The following is a 27,481-nucleotide window of genomic DNA, read 5'->3' on the forward strand; positions in this document are numbered from 1 at the left end:
GAGACCCCTCACTGCTCACCACCCTCCCATCCCAGCTTTTGGCTCTCTGAGTCCAACTGCACCCCCCAAAAGATCTACAGCACCCAAACCTCAGTAACACCCAGAGCCTCAGCAACACCCCAATCCCCAGCAGCACAGCAGAGAATGGCCAAGGGTTGCCTCAGTCCAGGAGTGGGGGGTGGCCCATGTGCCTGCCTGTGCAGCCCAGCCCACCATGAACCCATGGATAAGCAGCCAAGGTGGGTTCAACCCCATGTGGACCAGTGAGCTCTGGGTCTGCCCCCATCTACACAGCACACTCACATACACACATATAGAACTGCCCCCGGCACACACAGGCACCTAACCCTGGCTCCAGACCCAGCCTGACCCCATTCAGTGGCCGGAAGGCAGTGCTGTTGGCTGCTAAGCTCACGACAGGAAAGTGTGGATGGCTCTCTACCTCCTACCTCCCTTGCCATGTGGGAGCATCAGAAGCATCTAAGACATGTCTTGCTTAGAATTCTCCTGCCCCCCTCACCAATAACATCATCATAGCATGAGGGATGTTAGCCAGACTGTTCTGCTATGAGTGTGGACACTGGTGAGGAGAAGGAGGGTAGCCAACTGTTCCAGGGGAGCAGTGTGTTCTTCCCCTCCCAGAGTGCCAGCTAGAACTGACTCAGAGGAGGCAGGTTTCAGCTCAGGACAAAGGTAGCTTTCTTTGTCTCACAGAGCGGTGAGACCCCACCAGAGGAGGCAATCAAGAATAGGCTGGTAACATCAAGATGCCTTCAGAGGAGGACTGGCCAAAAAGGCCATGAAGATGCCCCCAGCTATTAGAGACCTGGATTCTCCCTTCCCAGCACGTCCTCCCTGGGGTGGTGCCACCATGGTCTGGTCTTGAGATGTGGGCTTCGTGCTGCCCTCCTTCCTCACTGAGGACACCGACTCCTGAGCAGATCCCCTGAGTTCTCTCTCCTTGTTCCCTGCTGACCACAGGACAGGGCTCTCCATCAATCTCTTGCCCACCAGCAGACCCTACTCAGACACAACTCTTCTGATGTCTCCCTGCCTTTTGGAGCTCGTACTAGCTCCCCAGGGTCCCCCAAGTACAGCCATCTCCAGGTCTCCAACCTCATCCCTCAGAATTGCTCAACCCTACCATTCCTGCCCCCTTCCTGCCCTACACCTTTGTTTGTGCTCTGTCGTACCCCCTCCCCGCCGTGCCTTTTCCTTGCTCCCTCACCTGTCCCGATCCTACCTGGCCCGCAAGGCTTGGCTCCAGCCCCACCTCCACCAGGCGTTCTCTTGACCTCTCCCTTCTGTATCTCTTCCTTCTCCTTAGTGGTCACCCTGGGGAGTCCTGTACCTCCAGGCAGGTAAGGTGCTCCCCACCCCCTGGGGCCTCCTCCTCTGAGCGCCAGCGCCAGCTCTGGCTGGGATCCGGGAGGGATGGCTTGTGCAGTCTCAGCACTCGGCCCTGAGCAGAGTCCCCAGCACCTGCTTTAAAAGGTGTTTGATCTCCTCCTCCCAGGAAGGCAGCTCCCTCCTTCCCACCAGCTCTGGCCCTGCCCCTCCTCCCACCCTCGCAGGCCTCCCGCCTGTGATTCCAGCATCAGAGAAGCCCACCCCACCCCCACCTCGCCAGCTCAGGGCCACAGTCCAGCTGGGGCCCCACACAACACACAGGGCGGCTTGTCTTTGTCGGAGACTCTCCAACCCCCAAACCATTTGCCCGAAACTTGATCTCCTTGGCCCTCAGAGTCACCTCAGTGGAGAAGCCTGTACAGGGATTTAATGGCCGAGTTTCCCCAGCTGTGGCCCAGGATGGGCTAAGGAACCCCCTACCTACCTTCATTTGTCACCATCCATCACTCCCGGGGAGCCATTGCCTGATGAATTGCACCAAGCCAGAGGGGAACCACCAGCTAAGCTTTTAATAACCCGATCAGCAACCTGCTGCTGCCCAACTGGGCTGAGGGCCCTGACCATGGGAACGGGGGAATTTGTCACACTTTCATGGGGCTTTGGGGCTCAAATTTCAGGTATGATCCATTCCAGGGGGAGAGCCAAAAAGCTCTCTCAGAGAGCTTTCTCTTCAACTCCTCATAGCCCAGTCTGTCTCTAGAAGAAGTCTGGGGTTCTGGGGCCTGCTACTCACCCCAAGCACCTTCCTACAACCCCCAAGTCTGCAGGGACAGTTGTCCCATCACCGTTCCAGAACTTGAAGGGGAGGTGATTAGTTCAGATTCACCATGCTCTTCCCTCCCCCTCCTAGCAGGGGTGCCCTGCAGGGGGGTAAATGAGAAGGAAGAAAGGGCTCAAAAGGTGCTATGGTAGTCAGGGAGGGAAGGGATAAAGGTAGGGACCAGAAGAAGGGCCCTAAATTCCCAAGAGAAGGATACCAGGGGAGGTGTCTTCTTCCTCCTCAAAGGAGAAAGGGTGTACAGTCAACAAAAGGGTGGGGAAGCCAGGCAGCATTAAGATGTGAGATTGGGGCTTCCCTGGTGGCGCAGTGGTTGAGAGTCCGCCTGCCGATGCAGGGGACACAGGTTCGTGCCCCGGTCCATGAAGATCCCACATGCCGTGGAGTGGCTGGGCCCGTGAGCCATGGCCGCTGAGCCTGCGCGTCCGGAGCCTGCGCTCCGCAACGGGAGAGGCCACAACAGTGAGAGGCCCGTGTACCGCAAAAAAAAAAAAAAAAAAAAAAAAAGATGTGAGATTGGCTTCCAGTGATGGTAAAGACCCCAGAACAGAGGGCACAGTGAGGATGGTGCCAGGGCTGTGCTTGCTCAGTGGTAGGGAGAGAGAAAGGGAGAGGGAGCAGTCCAAACCAAGATGGAAGGGGTCTCTGAGCTGACCGCTATTTTCCCCATGGAGAAGAAGGATTTTCATAGAAAGAGTTAAACCCACGACACTAGGAGAGAATTAAACTTTGGCCCATTTTTAGGAATCTATCCTCAAGTACCACTTGCATATATATGCAGAGAAGATAACCAAGGCTGTTAGTAATGTAAAAATTTGACAAGCCTGATATCCATCAATAAGCTTTGATAAGTCTATATGGTAAGGCACTATTCAGCTGTCACAAAGAATCAGGTACCTCCTTGTGGACTGGCACAGCAGAACCTCCAAGACATAATGCCATGTAACAATAACCAAGAATGCAAGTTGCAGAATAATACACACCTATGTTCCTTTAAACTAGGTATACGTGTGTGTGTGTGTGTAAATACATAAAAAATGAATCTAGAAGACACACAGCAAACTGTTCACAGTGATCACACTCAGAGGAGGGATGAGTTTGGGGAAATGAAGGGAGATTTGCACTAGTAAAAACTATCTATTATCTATCTATCTATCTATCTATCTATCTTTAGTAAGCAAAAGGAAAACATTGTAAGGCTGTGTTGAAGCTGCTGTGAGGAGCTGTGATGGCATCACTGAACTGTGTGAAATACATTCTGTCTCCTACCTAGTATTGCACATTCCACAGCCTCCCTTGAAGCTAGATGCAGCCCTGAGTCTAAGTATTAGCCAATAAGATGGAAAAAGAAATGTTGAGCATAACTTCCAAAGAGGTGTTCTTTAAAAGACAGGTGTTTTCTTTAGTCTTTCCTCCTTCTAATTGGTTGAAATGTGCTTGTGATGGTTGACTCTCAAGCAGCCATCTTGGACTATGAAGTGAAGGTCATGAGTTAAATAGGATAGAGCAGTAAGTGAGCTGCAAAGACGGAGGAGCCTGAGCTAAGACCAGATCTTAGGGCTGGAGGAGACCTCAGAGACCCCTGCTCTACCCCTACTCACCCTCACATCCAGAGGAAACTGAGGACCAGAGAGGCCACATGATGTGTCAGGGGCAGTGACTGAGCTAGGAGTTTTGCCTGAGATCCCTCACCCCCACCCCACCCCACCCACATGCACACACAGAGTTCATGGTTCTTTCCCCAGAAAAATTCCTTTCCCAGAGCTTTAATGCTGCTCCATTCTGTGGCTAGGGGCCACCCTCTGGGGCCCAGTCTGAGGATTGGATGAAGGCCCCCAGAGTTGGTTAAGTGGTAGGCCTGGGACACACCTCTCAGCACTCTGATGAAAACACAGCAGAACCTCTGCCCACTGGTGGGTCTGTCAGTATCTCCTATTTGGCTTCTTTCTTTCTTTCTATCTCTCTGTCCTTCTGTCTGCCTGTCTGTCCCTGTCCATTAGCGTCTCTTTTCATCCTTATTATCGTCTCTCTCTGCCCGCCTCAGTCTGCCTGTCTGCTATCTTTCTATCTCTCATTCTACCTCTGTCTCTGCCTCATTCTTTCACTGTCAATCTCTGTCTCTCTCTGCCCTTCCTGTCTTTCCCTTTCTGTTTCTCTCTCCTGCTCTTGTATTGTTTCTCCGTCTCCCTCTCTCTGAGCCTGACTGTGAAGTGCATCTCTCTTCCTAAAGGTTTTAGGCAGTACCTTTTCTTGGGTCATGTTGTGTGCTGACTTGGTGCTGCCCCTTGCCAGCGCTCCTGCCTCCTCTCTCCCCCACTTACATGCTCTGGCCCCCAAGCAGGCTGGACGCCCTCTCAGGGGTTTGAGTCCTTGGAGCCAGTGAAGCAGCTGGGCAACTGGGCACAGAAAAGTCAAAAGTCAGTGCCGTTGATGCTTCCAGAGAGGCTAGCACCCTCGCCCTCCTGCGACCCCGGGAACTTCATTCTTTCTGAGCCAAAGCTGGCAGAGGAGGCTGTTGGGGAGAGCCCAGGGATCATGGGTATGGCCCTAGCTCAGGCTCGGCTGAAGGCCAGAGCCAGAGGCCTTCAGGGATGACCCAAGACTCTCCTGGCAGTGTTCCATGCTGGAGCCTGGAGCAAAAGACCGGGAGGGGAAGGGTATGAGACCTGGTGGGGCCGGAGGCATGGGGGCTGGATCAGCTGCCACTCAGAAGGGAGAGTTTCAAGGTAGCCAGGTCCCAGTCCTAACCCACAATCAATGGAGGGAAGAAACCAGGCTTCTAATTTTGCATTTACCACTTACTAGCTGAGTGACCACAAACAAGGCCCTTTCCAGCTCTGGGCCTCAGTTTTCTCATCTGTGCAGTGGGGAGAGACTGGCTGCTACGTTTCACTTTGCCCGTTGGAGTCTGGTCTATCATCCCATGAGCCTCTGGCACTGTGGATTTGAAGGGAGTGGGATGTGGACCTCGGGCAGTTCCACTGTGGAGGAGGGGAGGCTACTGGAGGGGAGCTGGGAGCTGAAATCCCAGTGTGGAGCAGTGATGATTGCTTGATCCCACTGGCCTGGGAATCAGGAATCTGAGGTCCAGGTCTATCCCTTCACTCACCCACCTGATCTCTCTGTGCCTGTTTCGCCATGTGTAACCCCATCTGGGATTAATAGTCCCAGCTCCCAGGCCTTGGGAGGATCCAGTGAACTCACAGATGTCCCTGCCATGAGGACTCAGCTCTGAGCAGAGGTGGCGGGTGAGAGAGGGGCAGTTGGAGGTGGGCCTTTGGGGATGAGGGTCTGAGGGCCCACAGGAGCCATGGGGGCTGTCAGCAGGGGAGGCTGAAAGGAGCTATTGTGGGAAGCAGGAAGGGGGCTCTCTGGGGCAGGCTAATTACAGGCCCAGGCTCTTCCAGACAAAGCCAGCAGCCTCTGAGTGGCCATTCTTCTGGAGAAGAAAGAAGACTTGAGGGCCCCATGAAGTCCTTTCATGCTGGGACTGCGGAAGGCGGCCTGGAAGGCGGCCTGGAAGTCAGCACTGTCGCCTCCTGTCTTCACCTCACACTCTGCCCCTCCTTGGCTCCTTCTGTGGGAGTCGGGACTCTTCCTGGAGTTTAAACCTTTTGAAAAACCACAGGAGGCTGAATCAGAGAGGCAGCTGGGAGTGGAGAGAACCCTGGGAAGGGAGTTGGGATCTGGTCCTGCTCTACTATCCCGGGCTCAGTTTCTCCATCTATAACATGGGGGAACTATCTGGTCCTGACCTGCTAAAATTCACTGAGGTGTCCAGAGACTTCTTCGGTGGAACTGAGGCCAGGCCCAGAGAAGCCTGAGCATCAGAACACTGCCTCCTGCCCTGCCGCCTACCCCCCGGTGCCACTGCCCTCCCTCCTGGGCACCAGCCTGCCCACTGAGACACCAGGATGCATCTCTGAGTCCAAGTGCGAGTCAAAAACCCAAAATGGTCTTCCCTTCTCACAAACGGACTCGCAATGAAATAGCCTAAAGAAATATTCCTTATTCTTTTATGCACAAGCAAAAGCTGGGTTGGGCTTGTTGATCACTTCTCCCTCCCTCCCTTTCTTTCTAGAAGGCGTTAGAGGTCCCCCAGACACCTATCTCTTGCCCAGCCCTGTCCTGGGCACACAGACGTGATTCCTGAAGGCACCTGCAGTTGAGCGTGGGCAAGTTTGAGGTGTGTGCAGTGTGTGGCAATCGGGTGGAGTCACCAGCCTGATTCCAGAGGAGGAGGCTTTTAGCCAGACTGGAGGAGGAGTGGCATGACATCAGGTGGGGCTGGGCAGTTTGGGCAGAGGACAGAGCACCAGCAAAGGCAGGGAGGAGAGACGGGGCTGGCCTGGCTTGGGGCAAAAGTGAGCCTTCCCCAGGACGTTATGCTGAGTGAAATAAGCCAGTCACCAAAGGACAAATACCATGTGATTCCACTTATATGAGGTGCCTAGAGTAACCTCATTCACAAAGAGAAGGTAGAATGGTGGTTGCCCGAGGCAATGGAGCGATGCTGTGTAATGGTGTAGAGTTTCAGTATTACAAGATGATAAGAGCTCTGGAGCTTGGTTGTGCGACAATGTAAATATACTCAACACTACCAAACTTGCGCACTTAAAAATGGTTAAGATGGTCGGTTTTATCTTGTGTATATTTTACCAGAATTAAAAAGAAAAAAATAACCAAACATACACACCAAAACATGAGCTCTGCCCAGAGACTGAGTAAGGGAGGGGAGGCTAGAAGTGGGAGGGGTGGGTCATCAGATGCAGAGGGCCCTCAAACCATGCTGTGGCTGCTGGCACAGTCACCTCAGATCCTCTGCAGAAAGCTGGAGGGAGGAAAAGAAGGGAGGAAGGGGGAAAGAGGGAAGCGTTGAGGAAGGGGCTCAGGATAAACCCTGAATGGTGGTGTGCATGGGGCCTGCTTGCAGGGGCGTGGGTCTGGCTGTAGTGCACAGAGGTCTGCCCGAGGGCGGAAGAGACTGGCTCCCGTCTTGTAACATCTCTGAGGGTCACTTCAAACATGCAAGAGAAGAGAGCTACTTCTACCGAATCACTGAGTCTCCAAGACTTTAGACCTAGCAGAGGCAAATCATGGCTTCCAGACCCAGGCTGGTTGGCTAGGCCCAGCTGTGGAAGCAAAGGTTTCCAGGTAACCTCTGCCAGCCACCCTCTTCCCAAAATGGCCAGACTGTGGCCTTTTCCAACATGACTTACAGAATTTTAAACCGCCAGAACTTATCTGCAAAGACTTATCCATCCAACTCCTACCCATCATACAGGTGGGTCCACTGATACCCAGAAAGGGAAAGGAATCTGCCCAAGATCACCTGCAAGTCAGGTGACTAGAACTCTGGTCTTATAAACCCTCTCTGCCTCAGTTTCTCCTTGAGGGACCTGAAGAAACTGAATTTTAATAATTGCAGAGGGAGCCTGCCACATATATCAGGACCCTTATCTGGGCTGGCCAGACCATCTTTAGACTGGTTATCTCTTACTTTTTGAAAATGATGCCTTCCAGTCAAGGTGACTTCAAATGAACTCTTTTGAATAAAATCTATGCTGTCCATAAATCTACTCTTTAGACTCATAACGAAGGTACAGAAGTCCCTAATAGTTTGTTTGTTTGTTTGTTTGTTTGTTTGCGGTACACAGGCCTCTCACTGTTGTGGCCTCTCCCGTTGCGGAGCACAGGCTCTGGACGCGCAGGCTCAGCGGCCATGGCTCACGGGCCTAGCCGCTCCGCGGCATGTGGGATCTTCCCGGACCGGGGCACGAACCCGCGTCCCCTGCATCGGCAGGCGGACTCTCAACTACTGCGGCACCAGGGAAGCCCCCGTCCCTAATAGTTTGAATTTAAATCTTTGAGCCAGTCCCAGGCCACATTTAGTAGGGGAAAATGTAGATAGGTTTAGAATCTCTAGGTTCAGATCTCAGCTCTGTTTCTTACTAGCTACGTTATCTGAGATTCTCTCAGCTTCATATTCTGCATCTGTAAGATGAGGATGATTATATCTATCTCACAGAGCCATATAGAGTGCCTGGTACCCAGTAGCTGCTCAATGAAGAGTATCACAAATGATGGTGATGATATTGGCTAATGATGAGAATAATGATGGTGGTATAGTGGTGATGGTAGAGATGGCTCTTCCTGAGGAGTGTCCAGAATCCACCCTCTCCCGCTGGATATCAGCAAGACCCAAGATCAGGAAGGATAGGTTCCAGCTTGACAATTCTTTGGTGCGACAAGCTCTGGGCTCTCTGTAAAGTGAAGCTGTGCCCCATATTCTGCGTTTTGATTCAGAAGGTAAGCAAACTGGTTCTAGAAGCAGGTGCCAAGGGTATGCTCCCAGGGAACAGACACTCCCCCAACTCAAGAACTCTAGGGAATGAACAGGCATGTGGAGATAGGCTCTCCTGGAAATGGGAAGCCCTGATTACCCCATACCTGTGTGCTCCCCACACCGGTTCTCCTTGCCCCTGACCCTGCTCTAATTTTTCCATAGAACTTATCACCATCTAGCAGACATCATAGTTAACTTACTTTCTATATTTAGTGTTTACTTTTATCTGTCCCCACCTCCCTCTCCCACTAGAAGATAAGCTTCAGGAGGGCAGGAATCTTTGGCTCACTGCTATATTCTAGATGCCTAAAATAGTGCCTGGCACAAAGTAGACGCTCAATAAATACCTGCTGAATGAACGAAAGCTAAATGGGGGGAATCCATTGCTGCCTTTTTCCCTGGGACAGGGAAAAAGCTTCCTGGCTTGTTACCTGGGTTCTCCTCAAACAAACAGAGAAATGTGGGGGTGTGGCCCTGAGCGCCCAGCATGTAGGCTTTCAGACTGGGCCCAGGCAGGGACGTGGCTGGGAGGGGCAGCGCTCAGCCCGGGGCTCAGTCCCTGACATGGGCATGGCCTTCAGGGGGCCTGAACCCTGGGTCCCTGCATCCCTGCTGAGCCAGAGGCTGAAGGCCGATGAAAAGACTTTGGACCTGGAGTTCGAGGTCTTGAGCGTGGGGTTTAACGAGGAGGGCAGATACGCCCTGCGGCTGTTAGCTGAGAGGCCCCGGCAGGCCGGCTCTGGGGCTGGGGTGCAGTTGCAAGTGAATGATGGGGACCCCATCCCTGCCTGCTCTGCTGTCACTGATGTCGTTGAGCAGAAGGACCCTGGCCAGAGCCTCACCCTCACCAGGAACAAGTTTGTCTTTACTTTGCTTAAAGGTATGAAGTAAGGGTGGAGGTTAGGGAGAGACAGGGACCCTGCAAATCCTGCCAGGCCCCTGTCAGGGACTCCAGGGAGCCTCAGGGGAACAGAGAGGCGCAGGGGGGGAGCTCCAGATTGAATCCCAAAGCTCTGCCTGTGTCACTTGGGCCAAGTTGACCCTCTGTGAGCCCCTGTCTCCTTCAGTATGACATGGGGATGCTGACGCTGGTCACCCAGGGTCTGGTGAGGAAGAAATGAAAAGACAGCTGAGGAATGGCTTTGTGAATTTGTAAGAGCTGAGCACACAGCAGGTTTGGGGCCAGTCCCACCGGCCATCACACTGAGTAGCCTTAGAGCCACTGGACTGTGGGGAGGCAGGGTAGACAGAGAGATGGAGACCTGGGCCCTGCCATCAGGAAGATTCCAGCCATCAGGTAGAGAGGGATGAATTCCAAAGAGAGAATAGTTAAGTGACCTGGAAAGAGCAGAAGATCCATGCCTAGACTGTGAAGACATCCAAATGGGCTTCCTGGAGGAGGAGGCGCGTGCGGGACTAGGGAACCTAAGTTCCAGACCTTCATGTGGTCAGAGATCAGAGTCAGGTTGAACTCCTCCCTCTGGGTGGCAGGACTCAGGACCACTTCACAGGCTAAGAGCCCTCCACTCCCCACATCAGTAAAGGGAGGGGACCATGGATGGGGCCTGAGAGGGCGTCATCCACAGGGAAACCAAGCCTGGCTTCAACTCAAAGGCCGGGCAGTCCGGGCTTCCCAAGGGCCCTGCCTGTCCTCCTCATCCCCTGGGGGAGGCAGAGAGAGACCCCAGAGACCACCTCTGAGACCCCTGTTCCCTACCCAGCTTTCTGCAAGAATGATGGACAGCACAACGCACAGCTGTGCCTGAAGGCTGACAGGGACCTCCGGAAGGGCGGCCCAGTGGGTGGGCAAGGCCATTTTTCCCATCTATCCGCGCCTGGACCAACCCCGAATGAACCTCTCGGCCTGGGAGCACGAGGACCCGCACCACTACTGCAGCAACCTGGCTCTGCTCTGGGCCAGTGCAGACCCCACGGCCTGCCACTGCGGGGGCCTGGCCTACAGGGTGGCCTTCCACATGCACCAGGCCCCTCAGCCTCCTGCCACAAACTGCCCTCCTAGCGCCAGCCAGCCAGAACCAATGTCACCGCACCCAGAGCCCCAGCTGCCCAGGCTGCAGGTGGGTGTTCCCTGGGTCCCCAGGAGGTTCTAGCATCACTGCTCCCCCAGGTAGAAGACCTGTGTCTTCGATAAGCCTGGCTGTCCCCACAATCTTTCACTGAGCAGAGCAGCAGGACTTGCCAAGTTTGCCTCATTCAGTTCTAAGAACAAGCAGTCTGAGGGTGCAGCAGGGAGTCCCAGTTTGAAGGAGGAGACAGAAAATGGAACAAAGGCCACACAGATCAAGGCCATCACTGGGTAGGGTTTCTCTGCCCAGTGGGTGAGTGTCCCCTGAGACCCTTCAGTCCTCAAACTCACTCTCGCACGTTCTCACCAGGTTTTGAGGGAGGCCTGGAGTGACCGGGAGACAGAAGTCTCTCTGTGCCCACCCTCAAGCCCACCCAGCTCCCACCATGGCCAGGAGGGACTCGGCCCTGAACCAGGACCCTGGCAGCCTCAGGCCCAGGTGAGAGGGTCTAGTCCTTGTCCAACCTGAGGAAGGTTCCCCCACGCAGTAGTGTTCTGCAACCAGACAGTGTGTCTGGTGGGCCTCACAGACAGTATAGATAGACACTGGTAGAGCAAGCAGCCCATTTCACAGGTAGAGAAACTGAGGATCATCCCCAAGGATGCTTGATTCCATTTAATGCCAACAACATTTCCTGGGGACCTTAGTGCACAACAGTGCACGGAATCCAAAGCTAGGTCAAACCCCAGGTTCAAGGTGCCACCTGGCTTGAAAACAGTCTGGCGTATTGTGGGCATCATATGGTCCCAAAAGTTATGTGCTGGAAGGAGAGCTCTGGTGAGGAAGTGTGTGGGTCTGATTTTGGAGCCTAGGAAAGGCTTTTCAGAAGAGATGTCATTTGAGGTGAATCTTTCATTCATTCATTCCCTCATTCATCCGTTCATTCATCCATCAAACATTTGTTAAGTGCTGACTCTATCAGATCCCATGCTAGGTGGGTAAGATTTAGGAATGGCAATTCTGGACTTTGAGGAGCATATTCCAAGGAGCAGGGACCAGAATGAGCTGGCTGAAAAGGAAAGGGTTTGGCTGGCAGCAGAATGAGCTGAGGTTGAAACCAAAAGTTTACAGCCAAAGGTGCCTGGCTCTCCTGCAGCACCCCCACCCCACAGTGCATTGGTCTGGGCTGAAGTGGAGCCCACTGTGGTGGGCTGAGTTGGGCTGGAAGATGGCTGATGGATGGGAGAAAGTGGAAGGAATCAGGAACAGTGACAAAAGAGCTAGGTGGATAATCAATTCAGGAGGCAATGGGGGACCACCAGAGGGGTTTGTGCATGAGAAGGACAATCTGACCCGTGGTTTAGACAGAGTAATCTGGCAGAATGTGCCAGGAGAACTGGAAGGATGGACCAGGGACCAGGCACCGACTTCTCTTGCCCAGGTCTCAGTCTGTTACATGGACTACTTTGGCCCCTGTTTATTCATTCATTAGTCAGTCGATCAACAAATACTTTTGACCACCTATTGTATGCCCAGCTCTGTGCTGGGTGCTGAAGATACAGCGGTGAGCTTGTGAGTGAGATGGATGATACCTGGGTTCCGACATGTTCTACAGTTTGTTACAGGACTAGATACGCAAGAAGCTCAGAGCTCAGGGAGAAGCAGTCCCCTGCTGTCTATGATGTCCCAGCATGCCCTGGCCACCTGAGCCAGGGGCCACGTGGACAGTTCTTTGCAGGCTGCAGCTCTGAATGCCTCTGAGGGAGGGTGGGACTGCTGCAGGGAAGGGGGACTGTGAGATGGCTGAGCCATCCGAGGCAGCTCTAATTTCTGTTATTTAATGCTGTCATTTCCCTGCCGTTCTCCCTCTTAAAGTGTCAGATGTCTGCTTCTACCAAGACAAGAAAATGGCTTTCAAGGGAGAGGAAAATCGCTTCCCTCCTGGGGGTGGGGTCAGCCATCACAGCCCTGACAACAGGGCCAGGAAGCCAGAGGGGAACAGACAACGGAGAGGGGTCCTTCAGAGAATGGAGGGGCTGTTTCTTTCAGCTCAGGCAAACTCATCCAGCAGTTTAGCCTGAGGAAGCAGGGGGCACCTTTCTGGTGTCTTTGGAGGCTCAAAGACACAGCTGGTAGGACAGCACCATGACCAGGCTCTCAGCGTGGGGTGGGGCCGCAGGCTGTCCTCCAGGCCTGTGGCCAGCTCCCTGGGGAAGTGGATGTGGCCTAGAACCACAGGGATCTTTAAAACCATCCTCCCTCCCCTCCTTGCAGATAGGGAAAATGAAGCCCAGGACGGAAGGACTTAACCCAGCTCTCTTTGATTCTCAACTGAAGAGGAGGAGAAAGCAATCTTGGGGCGGGTGGGGCTGGTGAGGGGAAAAGGCGGTGAGCAGGACAGATGGAGAGGAGGGAACTGCATTCTTGAGTGTAGACCAACTTCAGCAATATTCAGTTCAAGGCCAGGAATGGATTTCTAGGCTCTAGATGCCAATGGATAGCCTCAAGGCCACCTCGTACAGGAAGCCTTCCCTGCATTGATTTTGTCCCTTCCAAACTAGCCTCGGTCCTGTCTGGTCAGGCATTTCAACCATTGAATCTATTCAATTTCAAACTTTATTGTAAGCTCACAAGTTGCTCTCCAACTTGTGTGTCCGTTTTTTAAGCCAGAACTGATGATAGTTATGGGTTGAGAGATGGGGTAAGTGTGGAGCCGGGGGGCAGAGGGCAGGGGGATTATTAATGCAGTGATCAAGAGTGAGTAGGGAACAGGAGGCAGGGCTCAGTGTGAAGCTTCAGTGACTGACTTTGAATCACTTTGCTTCTCAGCCATGGTCATAGCATTCCAGAAATCCTGGAGATTCTGCTGGGACAATGAATTCCCCTGAGCTAACATCTTCCCTTCTTCAGTACTCACGTTTCCTGTTATGTGTGTGGGGAGATAGGGAGGTGGCGGGGGTGGGGAGGGAGTGGGGGTTGCTGGTAGTGCGGGCTTATCCCCCATGAGTATTTCCAGCAGGTACTAACAGACTCCAGGGTAGAGATCATTCCCTCGGGCCCTGACCCACGAGTTGGGGGACTGGGCCGTGCAGGCAGTGGCTGGAGTGGGAAGTTTACTGTGCATGGGAGGGAATCAGCTCCAGGTTTCCTGCCAGCTGCAGTGTCCTCTACTGGCTTCCTTTCTGGGCGGAGCTCCACCAGACTCATCCTGTCCCTTGATGCTGCGTCCTTCGCCTCTTGGCAGGTTTGAGACCACAGGGCTGTGCCACCCTGGCACCCCCAAGGCCCTTTCTCCCCAGGGCAAGAGAGAGTTTATCTGACCAGAATGAGGGTGGCCTGTCCAGTGCCGGGCAGAGTAGGTCCCCCAAGGATTAGGGAAACAGCAAGGTGCAGGCCAAATCTGGCTGCTGAACCCTTGGGGGTGACTCCCGCTCAACTCTTTTAAGGGCATATGAGGCCTCCTGGGGAATTACGGGGCAGGGGAGGCCACAACAGCTTTGGGCTGGGAGCCGCAGGGCCCTCAGGGGCCGCAATCCCTCCTCTACCTCACTCACCTCTCTAAGAGATCCTGAAGGCATAAGGACAAACTCCTGCAGGGCAGCGCCCTTTACGAGGGAAACTGTGGACTGGAAATTCCCAGTCAAGAAATTTCGGGAAACATGAACTTTAAAATTCCTTGCTGGTAGCTCTGTGAGCCATCCTGGGGGCTCCTTCTTGCTAGGCCCTGAAGCTTCCTCCCACGCGGAAGGGGTGGGGGGAGGGGAAGGAGGGGGCGAGGTGGGCTCCCTCCCCTGCATTTACCTCTTGCAAACAATCGCAGTTTTGTTTCAAGGAAATGATTCTGTTCCCGAGGAGCCTTTTAAATGATGCTTTCAAGGGTCTTTTTTTTTTTTAATTCTTTCCATTTAAAACATTTTTTTTTTTTTGCCCTGGAGGGGAAAAAAAAAGAAGAAAAAGCTAATAAAGCAATCACCAAATGCTGAGCACCTGGCTCTAATCCTGTGGATTCTGATTGTGGCTTTGGCACCAACAGGCAGGGGGGGTTTCATAAAAAGGAGTGGAGGGGAACGAGCAGTCAGTGGCTCTCCTGGCGTCCCTGCTGCCTGCGGTCCCCGAAACTCTGTCTCTGCGTCTGTGTGCCTTTGTTCCTTCCTTCCTCCCCTCCCCCACCCCCTCTCTGATTCTCTCCATCCTTTTCGGGTCCCAGTTCTGGCTAGATCTCCAGACCCGCACACTTCCATCCCCAGGTGTCTTTCTGCCTTCGGGCCAGCGCAGTCCAGGCCCTCACTCTCTTCCCCTTCCTGCTCTGCTTTTCAATTCATTCTGCCTTTTATTGCGCACTATTGTATATACTATTTCTGTTTCCCTGGAGATGCGAACGGTCTAAAGGCGCACACACTGTTGGATTTCATTAACATTCCTGCCCGGTTCATCTGGGGTGGGGGTGGGGAGCTGGCCTGGCGGGGGAGCTGGGTACTTCTTTGCGCACGCCCCTACACCTCAGTGCCAGACCTTCAGGGTCAGTGTCGGCTTCCCTCCTGTATCCAATCTCATGGTGTAGGGGGATGCCCACAGCCCATTTCACAGGTGGGGAAACAGAGGCTTGGACTGCTACTAACAAGGTGCGAAAGGTGAGAACAGGTTAGATCAGGACTGCTAACCCCCTCCCAAGCTAATGCCCCAGTCCCTCAGTATTGGGGGCCCAATGTCACCCTTCCCCCTCCCTTCCTGTGCTCCATCACCTACCGAGGATGTGAGCAGGTCAGCTCCTTGCAAATGAGGCAGTTTTACGGGCTTTAGAAAAACACTCCAATTGTTCCCTCAATTACCCCGAGTGGATTGAATATATTAATCTCTCTCTTAACTCGAGTGAGAGACTCGGCTGCTGCCCCTCCCCCAGCCACCAGCACCCCTCCACAGGCACGTGCCGGGGGGTGACTCCCAGCCCCCACTCCCCTGTCCTGGGCCCCAGAGCAGGTCAGCCTGGGTCCAGGCAGCATACTTCTGCTGTGCCTAACACACACACACACACACACACATGCACACATATACACACACGCACACATATACACACACACGGCTGCTTTACATTTCTCTATCAATTCTCATTGATTTTTCTCCTTTGCTGCTGTTTGGAAGAGCCTTTTCCTTGTGTAAACTCAATCAAGGGGGGAGGGGGGTGGGAGAGGACTGAGGGCGGCTCCCCCTTCTGCTCCTGTGACAACTGCCTCCAGCTTAAACACACTCTGCCCCAGGCGGCTGAGCTCCCTTAAAAGCTACCTGAGGTTTCCCTTTGTAGCTCGATTTTCTTTTATTTCTGGGGAACAAAGGCACTGTCAAGACGTTCCCAGAGAGCGCTGTCACCCATGCAGGGAGGGGTGTAGACCCATCACCAGTCGCCGAGGAGAGCTAAGGCTGGCAGGGGAGGCGGGGCTTGCCAGGGCTCGCCCGGGGGGTTGAGGGGGGTGGTGAGGGAGGTGGCCAGACCCTCCTCTGGAAGAGAAAGGCCCTTGGCTATTTGTACCACAATGACCCTGCAAGCTACCTGCTGGCCCTTCTTGCTCCTGGGTGGCCCTGAAAGACTTTCTGCCCACAGGGGCCTCTGAAGGGCCTCAAAAGTCCCTGGACATAGTGGATATGACCTGAAAATATGTAAGTTGGGGGGGTCCCATATTTATGTCCTTGCCCGAGCCAGTCTCTTCACCCCGCCTGCCTGATTTCCAAGTCTCTATATATGCCTTTGGAGTCGGTGCCTAGAGCTCAGACGGGTGGGTTATAGGAGAGTTTGGGGTTCAGCCAACTTGCAGTGAGAGGCAGGTACAGTGGGGTCAGGTGGATCTGGGTTCAGATCAGTCTCTAACATTTATTTAGTAGCTGTGTGACCTTGTGCAGGTTATATAACTTCCCTCAGCCTCCATTTTCACATCTGTAAAGTGGGGGAGGACAATTCCTATGCCCTCTGTTGCTGGGAAAATTAAATGAGCTGGTATACGGTTAGCCGTGCCCTGCAGGCAGGGTTTAATAAATGCTCTTCTAGTAATGAGTTGGGATGTCTGTACTAGGCAAAGCAGATGCGTCTGGGCCTCAGTTTCTGCATCTAGAAAAGAGGGTAGCTCCTGCTTGCCTAGCTGGCCTCCCATGGGAAGGGTGTTGGGAACCTGTGAAGCCCACTGTCTCTGGGACCCGGGTACCAGTTTTCAGGGTAGAGAAGGCTGGGTCAGCCTGAGCGCTGGTCTGGGAAGAAACTCCATTAGCAGATTGTTATATCTGAGCATACCAGATGGCCCCGCTGCCCCTCCCCCATCACTGCCTTCCCCCACCCCAGCCAGGGGCTGCCGCTCACTCACACCTCCTGGAGGCCCTCTGTGTGTATGTGTGTGTGTGTGTGTGTGTGAATGTGTGCTATGTGTGTGGTGAAGGGGAAATGGAGAGGAAGGGGGTACCCGGCTCTGATGTCCTCCCAGCCAGCCCAGGCCCAGCAGCTGAGGGGCTCCGGGGTGGGGGTGGGGTGGCAGGGGGGACTATGGTAGCCTTCTCACCTCCAGAAATTACCTTCATGTGAAAGGAGGGAGGAGGGGCAGGAGGGTCCAGTTGTCATGCCTTTTAGGGTCATCTTTCTCTCTTCTCCCTCGCTCACACCCTTGGAAAGTAGATGTTCCCCCAACAGACACTCGGGAATACAGCCACTCTCACAGACGTGCAGACACACAAGGACACACACATGTTGGATATACACAAACCCACCACATCCTGGACATGCAGAGACCCACTCCCCACATCACAATGATAGATTCACACCAACTCATTGACGGACATACATGAGGCACACCCCCTCCCACACACAGACCCATACCTCCTTGGGACCCTCCTGGCTTTATCTCTGTACAAACCCTCCAAGTGCAGCCTCTAGCAGAGGAGAAAGAAGCTTTGGGGATATGGCATGTGTGATGTATGAGGTTAAATTAAAACCCCGTGTGAAACCAGTCTTTAATAACTGGTCTCTAGGACTTCCCTCGTGGCACAGTGGTTAAGAATCCGCCTGCCAATGCAGGGGACATGGGTTCAATCCCTGGGCCGGGAAGATCCCACATGCCCGCGGAGCAACTAAGCTCATGCACCACAACTACTAAGCCTGCGCTCTAGAGCCTGCAAGCCACAACTACTGAAGCCCATGTGCCTAGAGGCCGTGCTGTGCAACAAGAGAAGCCACCGCAATGAGAAGCCCATGCACCTCAACGAAAAGTAGCCCCTGCTCACCGTAACTAGAGAAAGCCCATGCACAGCAGCGAAGACCCAACGCAGCCATAAATAAATAAATATATATTTTTAAAAAAATAAATAAATAACTGGTCTCTAATAAAACAGCGGATGGGGGAGGGCAGCAGGGAAAGAAAGCTGACAGTACCCTGTTGGCCTGCCATGGCCCTGGTGAGGGGTTGGCCCGTCAGCTGAGACACCCCAGCCTGGGTCCCCAGCTGGTTCTGCAGAGTCCCTGGGCTCAGGCGCAGCTGAGGCCAGCAGGATGGATGGAGGATGAGTCAGGGGTATCCTTTCTCTACCTGGATCTGACAGCCTGCCCTTGGGTCCAATAGTCCAACCTCCCTTGGCCCACAGTGATCATCTGTCCATCCAACCATTCATCCATCCACTCCCCCAGCAGTAAACAAGGTAGCTGATCTCCCAGCCCTTGGGGAGCCACCAGGCTAGGTGGGGAGAGGAAATAGGAGTTGGAAGACCATGACTTAAAAAGCTCACTGTGAGGGCTGCTGGAGCTTGGGGAGGAAGCGATGGGCATGAGCTGGGTGGTCATCAAGGACTCAGTCTGCCGTAGGAAAGCCAGTTCTGACTGGGAATCAAAAGACCTTGATTTAGGACTCCATTTTGCAGTTGTATAAGAGCTGTATGACTTTGAACAAATCACTTACTTCCCTGGGCCTCAAGTTCCTCATCTGTACAGTGGGCAGAGCAGTACCCACTGACATGGAGGTTGTGAGGGTCAGGGAGGAAGAGGGTGGAAAATTGCTTGGTTCATTAAAACCCACCTCACAAATGGGGAACATCTGATCCCTGCCTCAAAGAATGGGTGCGATTCCAGTAGGGACTGAGGGGAGTCGTTTTCAAGCAGAGAGAACAGGGTAAGCAAAGGTGTGGGAGCATGAGGTGTGTGAAGGAACAGTAAGCAGGGAGAAAGGATCGAGTGGAGAGAGCATGTCTGTGGGATGAGGAGTTGCAGGGGATGCCGAGGGAATGGAGGCTCCCGGGCTCTGAGCCCTTTGCTATACCATTTGCCCAGGCTGCTTGGAGCCAGGCTGGCAAAGGGGGGAAACTACAAAGCCCATTAGAGCACTGCATGGGTCTTGGGAGGTGGGCAGTTTAGCCTTGATAATGTCCATTTTCTAGAGCAAGAAACTGAGCCCTTGGGAAGTAAACCATTTACTCATGGCTTCCTATTGACTCAGTAGCAAAGCCAGGCTAGAATCCAGGTCCCCACCATATATTTTGCTTTTTCTGATACAGTAATCAGCACAGAGGAGGGAATGACTTGTAGTGTTCTTTCCCAGGGAGATCATTCTTCAATGGGCTTTCTAGGCAACATGACAGGCTCATGGGCAAGCATTTGGGGCAACAGATTTCTTGCTGGTGGCCCCATCTCACACCAAGTCCAGCCCAGACAGATTACTCAGTGTTAAGCTGACCCTAACAGCAATTGCTCATTGTTGTGCCGGGTGGTTTGGGAGCAGGACTGGGGATGGGGTTGGGGCTGTCAGTGACTCAGAGTCCCCAGGCAAACCCCCTGGCCTACTGGAGTTGGCTGATGCCACTTAGAAAAAAGTGTTGCATAAATAGCCCCAGCACAGAATTAAGCCCTTACCCACCCTATCTGAGGAGTGAGAGTGAGTCACTGCCAAGAAGATGCTGTGGATAAACATCGACGATGCTGGATTCAGGCATGAATTCAGATCCCTGCTCTGCCTCAAACTTAGTGTTCCTGATCAAGTCACTTCACTTCTCTGACCCTCTGTTTTCTCCTCTGTAATATGGGGATAATGATGCCTACTTTGCAGTGTGATTATGAAGATTAAATGATATGCTAACCTGACTGCATGCAGTCCAGGAGCCCTTCCTGGAGGAGAGGGGATTCCAAATACATTCCAATTCCAATACGGATAAACTGGAAGGCACCACTGGAAGGATACAGCTTCGGGAGCAGGAATGGGACACACATCCGCACCCCTTCTATCCCTGCAGGGAGGTGTGTCGATTCTTCCACCCAAGAATTATTTGTTGAACCCCAATTCTCCTCCAGGCCTGGCCTCTCAGAGTCCTCAGGGAGATAAGACACCACAGTGAGACCACTGCATTCATGGGTACAGGAGGGGGAAGCAGCTGGGCTTACCCTGAGCGAAAGGGTGAATGTTCTCCTTTAAATTCCTGCTCCGCCACCTTCCAGCTATGGGACTTCTTCTCTGTGGCCCTCTTTCTTCACCTATAAAATGGGAATAATGACAATAGTCCCCTGACAGAATTGTTGAATTGAATATGTAGTAAATTTAAAGAACACACTAAATGCTCAAAAACTTAACCTATGATTATTATGCGGAGTGAATGGCAGCCTGCCAGATAAACAAGGGTTGGGGGGCTACATTCCAGGCAAAGGGAACAGCCTAGGCAAAGGCCCAGAGGCTTGAGAGGGCATAGTTTCTTTGGGGAACTCAGGGAGGTAAAGGGTGGTGAATGCGGGGGCAGGTGAGGGGCCAGGCCTTGGGGGAACATCTTCCTCGGAGGGAGAGAACTGAGTCTGCCACCCCCGCCCCCCAGCAGGAAGCCTCCCTTGAATCACTGTCGGGAGGTGGTGGAGGCTGGGTGGAGCTGAGGCCCACGGGTGGGGATTGTTGCGGAGGATATTATTTTAATCTTCCTCTTAAAGCATAATTGCTTTTTGTCGGTGGGTGTTCCGGGACGCGCCTCCCCACAAGAATGCTTTCCAGGCTCCTCTCCTCCAGGAAGACAGGCAGGGCTGGGCCAGCTCCATGCTGCATTAATACGCTGCAAATGCGATTTCATGGCCGCAAATGAGATTAGGGCCAGAGGCTCTGCTCTCTGGTAGAGACGGTGGGCGGCCGGTGTGGACGAGGGGCTGGTGCTGAGGAGGGAATGAGAGGGAGGGAATCAAGGGATCCCAGCAGGTAAAGCCTGAATAAGCAGTTTCTTGTAACTGGAATTCCTCGGACCTGCTGGCTCATTCCAGCTGCAGAGTGGGCCCTGAGGCCCCATCCTGGGAGTGGGGTGCTCTGGGCTGTCCCCCCCACCCCCAAACTCCCCACAAGCACCTCATTAAGGGAGAGGGCTGTGATGACAAATGCAGGTTCTACAGCCACATGGCCTGGGTCTAAGCTTGGCTGTTCAGCTCCTGGTACCGTCTCCATTTTCCCATCTGTAAAAGGGGGTTACAGTTGTACCTACCTCACACGCAGTTGTGAGCACCGAGTTAACAAATGTAAAATGCATAGAATAGTGCCTGGTACATAACAAGCGCTTGTTAATTGTTAGCTCTTCTTATGAGGTTCACACCAAATATTCATGCCCGAGTAGGGGAAGAAGGCCCCTGAGGGCTTGTTCTCTGGAAGAGAGAGGGCTATTTGAGGAGCAGGCATCACTGTCCCAGGCTGAAGTGGGGGCATCTGGGGAACTAGCAGGGAGGAGGAAAGCATCTGCTGCTAACGTCATCCCTCACTCATTCAATGAGCACCCACCTGACACCAATTCTGTACCAGGCAACAGCCTGGGCCTTGGGGACAAGGCATCACCAGGCACAGTCTCTACCCTCAGAGGAGACAGACCCTCTCCCCGAAAAGTCAATAGTGGGTCATGAGTCAGGCCAGGGGGAGGCCCAGGGGCTATGGATCTGATGCCCCTGGGTGGAAGTGGAGGCAGTGGGGGAAGGTTTCAGGGAAGATTTGCTGGAGGTTGTTCCATTTGTGTCTTGAAGAAACACGATGAATTATTCAGGCTGGTAGAGGGAGGACAGTCCAGGCAGAGCTTAGGTGAAGGCCAGGAGGCTGGAGAGACCAGAGCCCTTTCAGGGGACTGCAGACGTGTAGTGTGGCTGGAGCGTGGGTGTGAGGCAGGGATCGACAGCAATGAGGCTGGAGGGGCTGGGGTGAGCCAACCATGAGGCTCCTGAGAGAGTCAGCGTCTCTCCTGAGCGCAGTGGGGCCTACTGAAGTGTTTATCAAAGCAGAGGAGGAACTTGGTCAGGCTTGCGGGTCAGAAGAGTTGGGGTGAGGGAACTGGTTGAACCTACTGCCCCCCCAAGGCCTCTCTGCCCTGAGTGGACCCCACGACCTTGGCAGGGTCCCTCTTCCGCCCCCTCCTGATGGAAGGGAATGGCAGGTCGCCTTCCCTGCTTACCCCTTTATTCAGTCCTTTGTTAACGAGTTATTGATTCTGCAAAAGAAAAATGCCCAAAAGCCACGTTGCTTCTTTAGCAAAGTGATTCATGGTGTGATGATGGGACCTGGGCCGCCCCAAACGAGAGTTCTGGTTACCAATGCTGAGAGGACTCCTTCAATGCGGTGATCAATAAACATGCCTGCTGAGCTAAGGGACGCGGTGACAGCCAACAAGGAGAACAGCATATCCATAACAATCACCCCAAGTCTCCCGTTGCACAGCTGGGGCCGCAGGGGCTCCAGATTGGCACAAACTGGCATAAACATGGGGGAAGCTCGTTTTTCTGGGCCACCTGCCATGTGCCAGGCATCCATTCTCTCACCTGATCCTCACCGCACCCCTTGCTGCTTTGCAGATGAGGAATTGAGGCCCCAGCTGGTCAAAGGACTTGTGCAAATGCTTGCTGCTGGGGCTGGAGGAGCCACAGTTAAAGCCTCGCTTGGCGGATTCCAAGCTGGTTGATGGTGTTTTTTGCTGCCCAGTGTGATGGTGCTGGGCCAGGCTGGTCGGTCAGTCCTGAGGGACAGAAACGAGGCGCAGTGACAAGTTTGGGACTATCAAGTACGCCATGATGGAGGCACACGCATTAGGCCCAGCAGCCACTGACTGAGCAGATGCAGGTCACCTCTGCATAGTAGGGCACCAGAGGAAGGTCAGAGGGCAGCCGCCCAGTGCCTCCAGGATCCACCACCCAGAGAGCAGACAAGCTGCACTGAAGAGGCTTAGCTGGAACTGGGAGCTTGATCCCAGGCATAGCCCCCAAGCACCAGGACTCCACCAAACAACACTGCCACCCATTTGTGCTGGATAGAATGGCCTCCTCTGGACACCCCAACTTCTGCCCTGGTTTACAGGGACCTGGCCCAGCCGTGCCCAGTGAGCCTCCAGGATGCTCCACCTCTCTCTCCTTTGACTATTGGTGTCTGTGGACAGCACTGTCACAGAGCAGCTCTTTAGCCCCATTCAAGAGGTCAGGTGTTCTCATCTCTGAACTTGACCTTTTACGTGTTGTCCCAGTTTTAGGAGTGAAGGATGGAGAGATGTGACCCCTTGCCCTGGGAGTAAAGGAAAAAGCAATATGCTTTGGTGGTTATGACCACAGGCTTTGGAGCAAGCAGATCTGCATTCAAATCCTAACTCTGTTGCTTCAAAATTTGGACAAGTCCCTTCATTTCTCAGAGCATCTGTTTCCTCTTCTTTAACATGGAGTAAAAACAATAAGTCCTGGGGCTGTGAATGAGAGGATGAAATGAGACAGTGAGGTAAACTCTGGGCACAGCGCCTGGCACAAAGTAAGAGCTCACTCATCGTTAGCAGGGTGTGAAGATGTGGAGGTGATGAGACTGGTGGCAATACCAGGGTATTTATCAGATGAGCACTCAGGCCCACAAAGAGGGGCTCACGCAGCAGGTGCATCAGTTGAGGGCCTTGTAGGAAAAAGAAGGCATTCAAATTCTGTCATTTGAGGGGAATTTATTAGAGGGGCTATTTGCAAAGTTGAGGGTCATGTTTAGGAAGAACAAGAGGGACGGTGTAGTCCCCTGGGGGCTAGTAAGTGAGAAGAGTCGTCACTGACTCTTAGACCTGAACAGGCAAGAGGGGGAACGATGACCTGGAGGGTCAGCTGTATGGAGAGTGCTGCCTGCCAGGCAGGGTGGCCCTGGGGAGAGGGACCAGCCAACCCAGAGAACCAGCCAGGAGGATCTTCCTAGCTCTCTGATGGCCCTCCCGTAAACCCAACTCAACCAGAACCCACTGAAGTGGCCACATGGGTCAGCTTTCTGGGCACAGCGCAGGGTGGAGAAGAGGGAGAATGGATGTACGGTTCAAATGGGAGCCGCCCAGCACCACAGGTGACGGGAGAGGACCCTCCTGCCACACTCACCTGCTCCCCAGTTGGAACACTCTCAGAGGAAGCCGGTGGCCCTGTCCTTGGGCTGCTTCTTTGGTGTGGGCGGGACTAAGGGCAGGAAGGAGGACAGGCTGGAGGGAACCACAGAGAGAGGGGCTTCCGGGTGCCCCCAGCAGAGCTCTGGCTGCAGTGACTTAAGCTCAAACTCTGGCCAGTGCCTTAAGGGGTAGGGTGTGAACTGGCCCCCAGGGGCCCCAGTGGGAGATGAAATTGAAGCACACGGCAGAGCCAGTCCTCCCCTACTCACCCCCAAATCTCTCTGCAGAAACTCCCAGGTTGAGCCTCAGCTGATGTGAGGTCAGAGCAGCCCCTGATGACCTTGACCTAGCGGGCTGTGGATTCACCACTGTAATCAGAGGAGTGGGCCCTCCTGGAGTCTGCCACCCTTCAGCCAATGAGTGAGCATCTGCTGTATACACTGCTGGCGCTGAGGGGAAGTGGCATTTGGAGTGTAGAGACCCTCTAAAGGAACTGCCTTAGGCTTCCCTGGTGGCGCAGTGGTTGAGAGTCCGCCTGCCGATGCAGGGGATATGGGTTCGTGCCCCGGTCCGGGAGGATCCCACATGCCGCGGAGCGGCTGGGCCCGTGAGCCATGGCCGCTGAGCCTGCGCATCCAGAGCCTGTGCTCCACAACGGGAGAGGCCACAACAGTGAGAGGTCCGCGTACCGCAAAAAAATAAACAAATAAAAATAAAAAAAATAAAGGAACTGCCTTGGCTGACAATGCCAATAACTCGGGGAGGGGCAGGCGCTTGACCTCAGGTTTATTTCCTATCGGGAGTGAACTCACAAACACAGGCACAGGCAGGTGTTACTGTGGACAGAGGACTGTTCAGAGCAGGAGAGAAGGGGGGTCAGGAAGCCTTCCTGGATGAAATGTCTTGAGCTGGACCCTGAGGATAAATTGGATTTAGGTAGGAAGGGAGAAGAGATTTCTGGCGAGGGGGTTGCCTGGAGAAAGGTGGCTGTGGGCATGGTCTTGGAAGCTGGGAACAGAGTGGGTCTGGGGAAGAGAAGAGGGAGGCTGGGATATTTGAGGTGGGGGTGAAGGCTCAGGTGGTGGGGGGAGACTGCAACCTGCAGATATTTCTCACTTTTCTGGTCCATTTCTTCTGGGGACAACCTGCCAAGTCCAAGGTTGTTTAGCAGGGAAAAGAGCGAACATTTCTGGAGAACTTAAATGAGTATCAACACTAAGGGCTTGACCTGCATTGTCTCCTTCAGTCCTCATGGCTGCCTGGTTTCCCCACTGTATAAAGAAGGGAACCAAAGCTCAGAGAGGGTTAGTATGTGAACCAAGATCACACAGCTATTGGCTGCTATTTACTACAAAAATCACACTAAATTTCCACCTCATCTATACCTTCCCTTTCCCAGAAGCCCAATTCAACTGCCCAAAAGAAATGGAGAGAAAGTGATGGGGGTGGGGAAGTGGTGGTGAAAGAATGGGGGAGGCGGAGGGGGAGGCTCTTCCCGCTGCCCAGCAAGCCCAGTACAAAGCCAGCAGAAGAAGCAGGAACCCCTCCTTCCCCAAGAGCCAGCCTCAGATCCAGTGCACAGTGACTGTGGGCTCCCTAATGGCTGTGTTTAACCCCTGGCCCTACCAAATGATGCAGCACCAAGTGTTCTCTCCTGAGGGAAGGGGTTGGGTAGGGTTACTTATTAGCTGTGAGATCAATCATTACCTGCTTCCCCTAACAGTGGAATCTCCTTGAGTCATCAAAGCTTGGGGCTGGTGCCCTGGGCAGGGGAGCAGAAGGTCTTCTGGACATTTGGGGAGCAGGTTCATTTCCCTTGGCTGGGGGAGGCGGAGTTCCCCTTACTGGGAAAGGGCAATGAGGCAGGTAGAACAGCGCGCGCGCGTGAGCGGGGTAGTTAGGTAGGAGAGCCACATCCAGTCCCCAGGCTGATGGCCGTCTCACTGGTGAGGAGTAAGCAGTTCTGGAGGGAAGGTTAGTGTAGCACAGGAGTGAGTGTCCCAGGAGGCCTTGGTCCAGGGAGCCGGGCAGCCAGCGAGTGAGGCGGTGGGAAGGCCCTCTTTCCGTTGGCTGCTGAGTGTGCAGGGCTCAGGGCTCACTAGGGCTCTGGAGCCAGACGGCCTGGAACCAGTGCCCAATTGCATTATCTTCTTCCCAGGCAGGAAGGCCGACGGGGTGAGAGCTGCAGCTGTAGAAAGCTCAGAGGCCAGTAGGGAGCTGCAGGGCTGGGCAGGCAAGGCAGTTAGGGTGCAGGATTTAAGGAGGTGCGGTGGCAGGAATACTCACATAGCCCTGAGAGCCAAGTGCCTCCTTAGTGTTTGCTCCCTAAGAGACCTGCTGGCCTCTCCCAGCCCTGCTGCAGGGCCCTGAACTGAGCCAGCCCTGTAGGCGCTGGAGTAGTTCTGGTCCCCTCCCGCCACCACGACTTGCTGCCAAAGCGTTCGGGACTGTGTGGAAGGGGGAGGCACTCTAGGGAGGCTGCGGAACCACCCACTGAGGTCTTCTCCACGCATGCTCCATTGTGACAGTGTCGGCCCAGGCCTGGGAGGGTAGAAACCTGGAAGTGGGACGCACAGCATGCATCCCCAACCATCTGGGTGACCTCGGCTGGTGACCTTTCAGTTCTAATCAAAGGTGAGTCCTCAGCTTTTCTGCTGCCAGGGTGGGCCTGCTCTTGGCCCCCAAACCAAGGAAAATGGGAAGAACCCTCCATATGGTGTCTAAAGCAGCTGGCAGAAGAATGGGGCAGGCCACAGGGGTCTTCCAGACATCTCTCAACCCCACCCCGTATTGATCATCCTTTGAGGCCAGTTCACACCTCGTCTCCCCATGGAGCAGACCCCACCCCCATGCCAAGGGCCAGTCACTCCTCATTCTTGCATCTCATGGTGGCAGAACCATGCCCGGCATGTGGTAAGTGCTCAAAAAAAAAAAAAAGAGTCATTATTTATGTAATAATTTCTTGTGGAGCTCAGAATTGGATCAGTCATAATCTTTGGTCCGTACTCTAGAACAATTGTTGACCGTACATAGCCCTTTTAGTTATTTATCATTTATTTTCAATAATATAATGGGGCTTCCCTGGTGGCGCAGTGGTTGAGAGTCCGTCTGCCAATGCAGGGGACACGGGTTCGTGCCCCGGTCCGGGAGGATCCCACATGCTGCGGAGCGGCTGGGCCCGTGAGCCATGGCCGCTGAGCCTGCGCGTCCGGAGCCTGTGCTCCGCAACGGGAGAGGCCGCAGCGGTGAGGGGCCCGCGTACCGCAAAAAAAAAATAAAATAAAATAAAAAATAAAAAAATAATATAATGAACACATCTTAACTGACCACCCAATCTAAGGGGACAACGTTACAATACCACATGTACTTATTTCCCGTTCTCTCCCCCATCTTCCCACACACCCTCCAAGAGGAAATCATTCTCCTGAACTTTGTGTTTATTACTATTAAACAAACAGAAGGCTATAAGCATCCAAAGAGGCAGGATGCCGGCAGGTTCACTAACAGAAATAGCTGTTTTTCCAACCAAGCTGCAACTTCCTTGCAGGCAGTGTCTGGGTCTCCACCTTTCCTGCA

At 53.6% G+C, this 27,481-nt stretch overlaps 2 protein-coding genes across 2 annotated transcripts in view; one reads left to right on the plus strand and one right to left on the minus strand.

Moving 5' to 3' along the window:
- Positions 1–1,879, minus strand: part of STRA6 (signaling receptor and transporter of retinol STRA6) — a gene marked incomplete at both ends in the record, with an annotated part of 29,031 nt that extends 27,152 nt beyond the window's left edge. The window contains one exon of the mRNA XM_082619003.1: positions 1,835–1,879. Within this exon, the coding sequence (XP_082475129.1) occupies positions 1,835–1,840 (6 nt within the window). The remainder of the gene's footprint in view (positions 1–1,834) is intronic.
- Positions 1,880–9,098: 7,219 nt separating this feature from the next.
- Positions 9,099–27,481, plus strand: part of LOC309802853 (coiled-coil domain-containing protein 33-like) — a gene marked incomplete at both ends in the record, with an annotated part of 72,309 nt that continues 53,926 nt past the window's right edge. Inside the window, 3 exon segments of the mRNA XM_082618740.1 lie at positions 9,099–9,414; positions 10,256–10,299; positions 10,301–10,612. Coding sequence (XP_082474866.1) covers positions 9,099–9,414; positions 10,256–10,299; positions 10,301–10,612 — 672 coding nt within the window.

This window comes from Mesoplodon mirus (genome assembly GCF_964341445.2).
Source record: "Mesoplodon mirus genome assembly, chromosome: 4".
NCBI lineage: Eukaryota > Metazoa > Chordata > Mammalia > Artiodactyla > Ziphiidae > Mesoplodon > Mesoplodon mirus.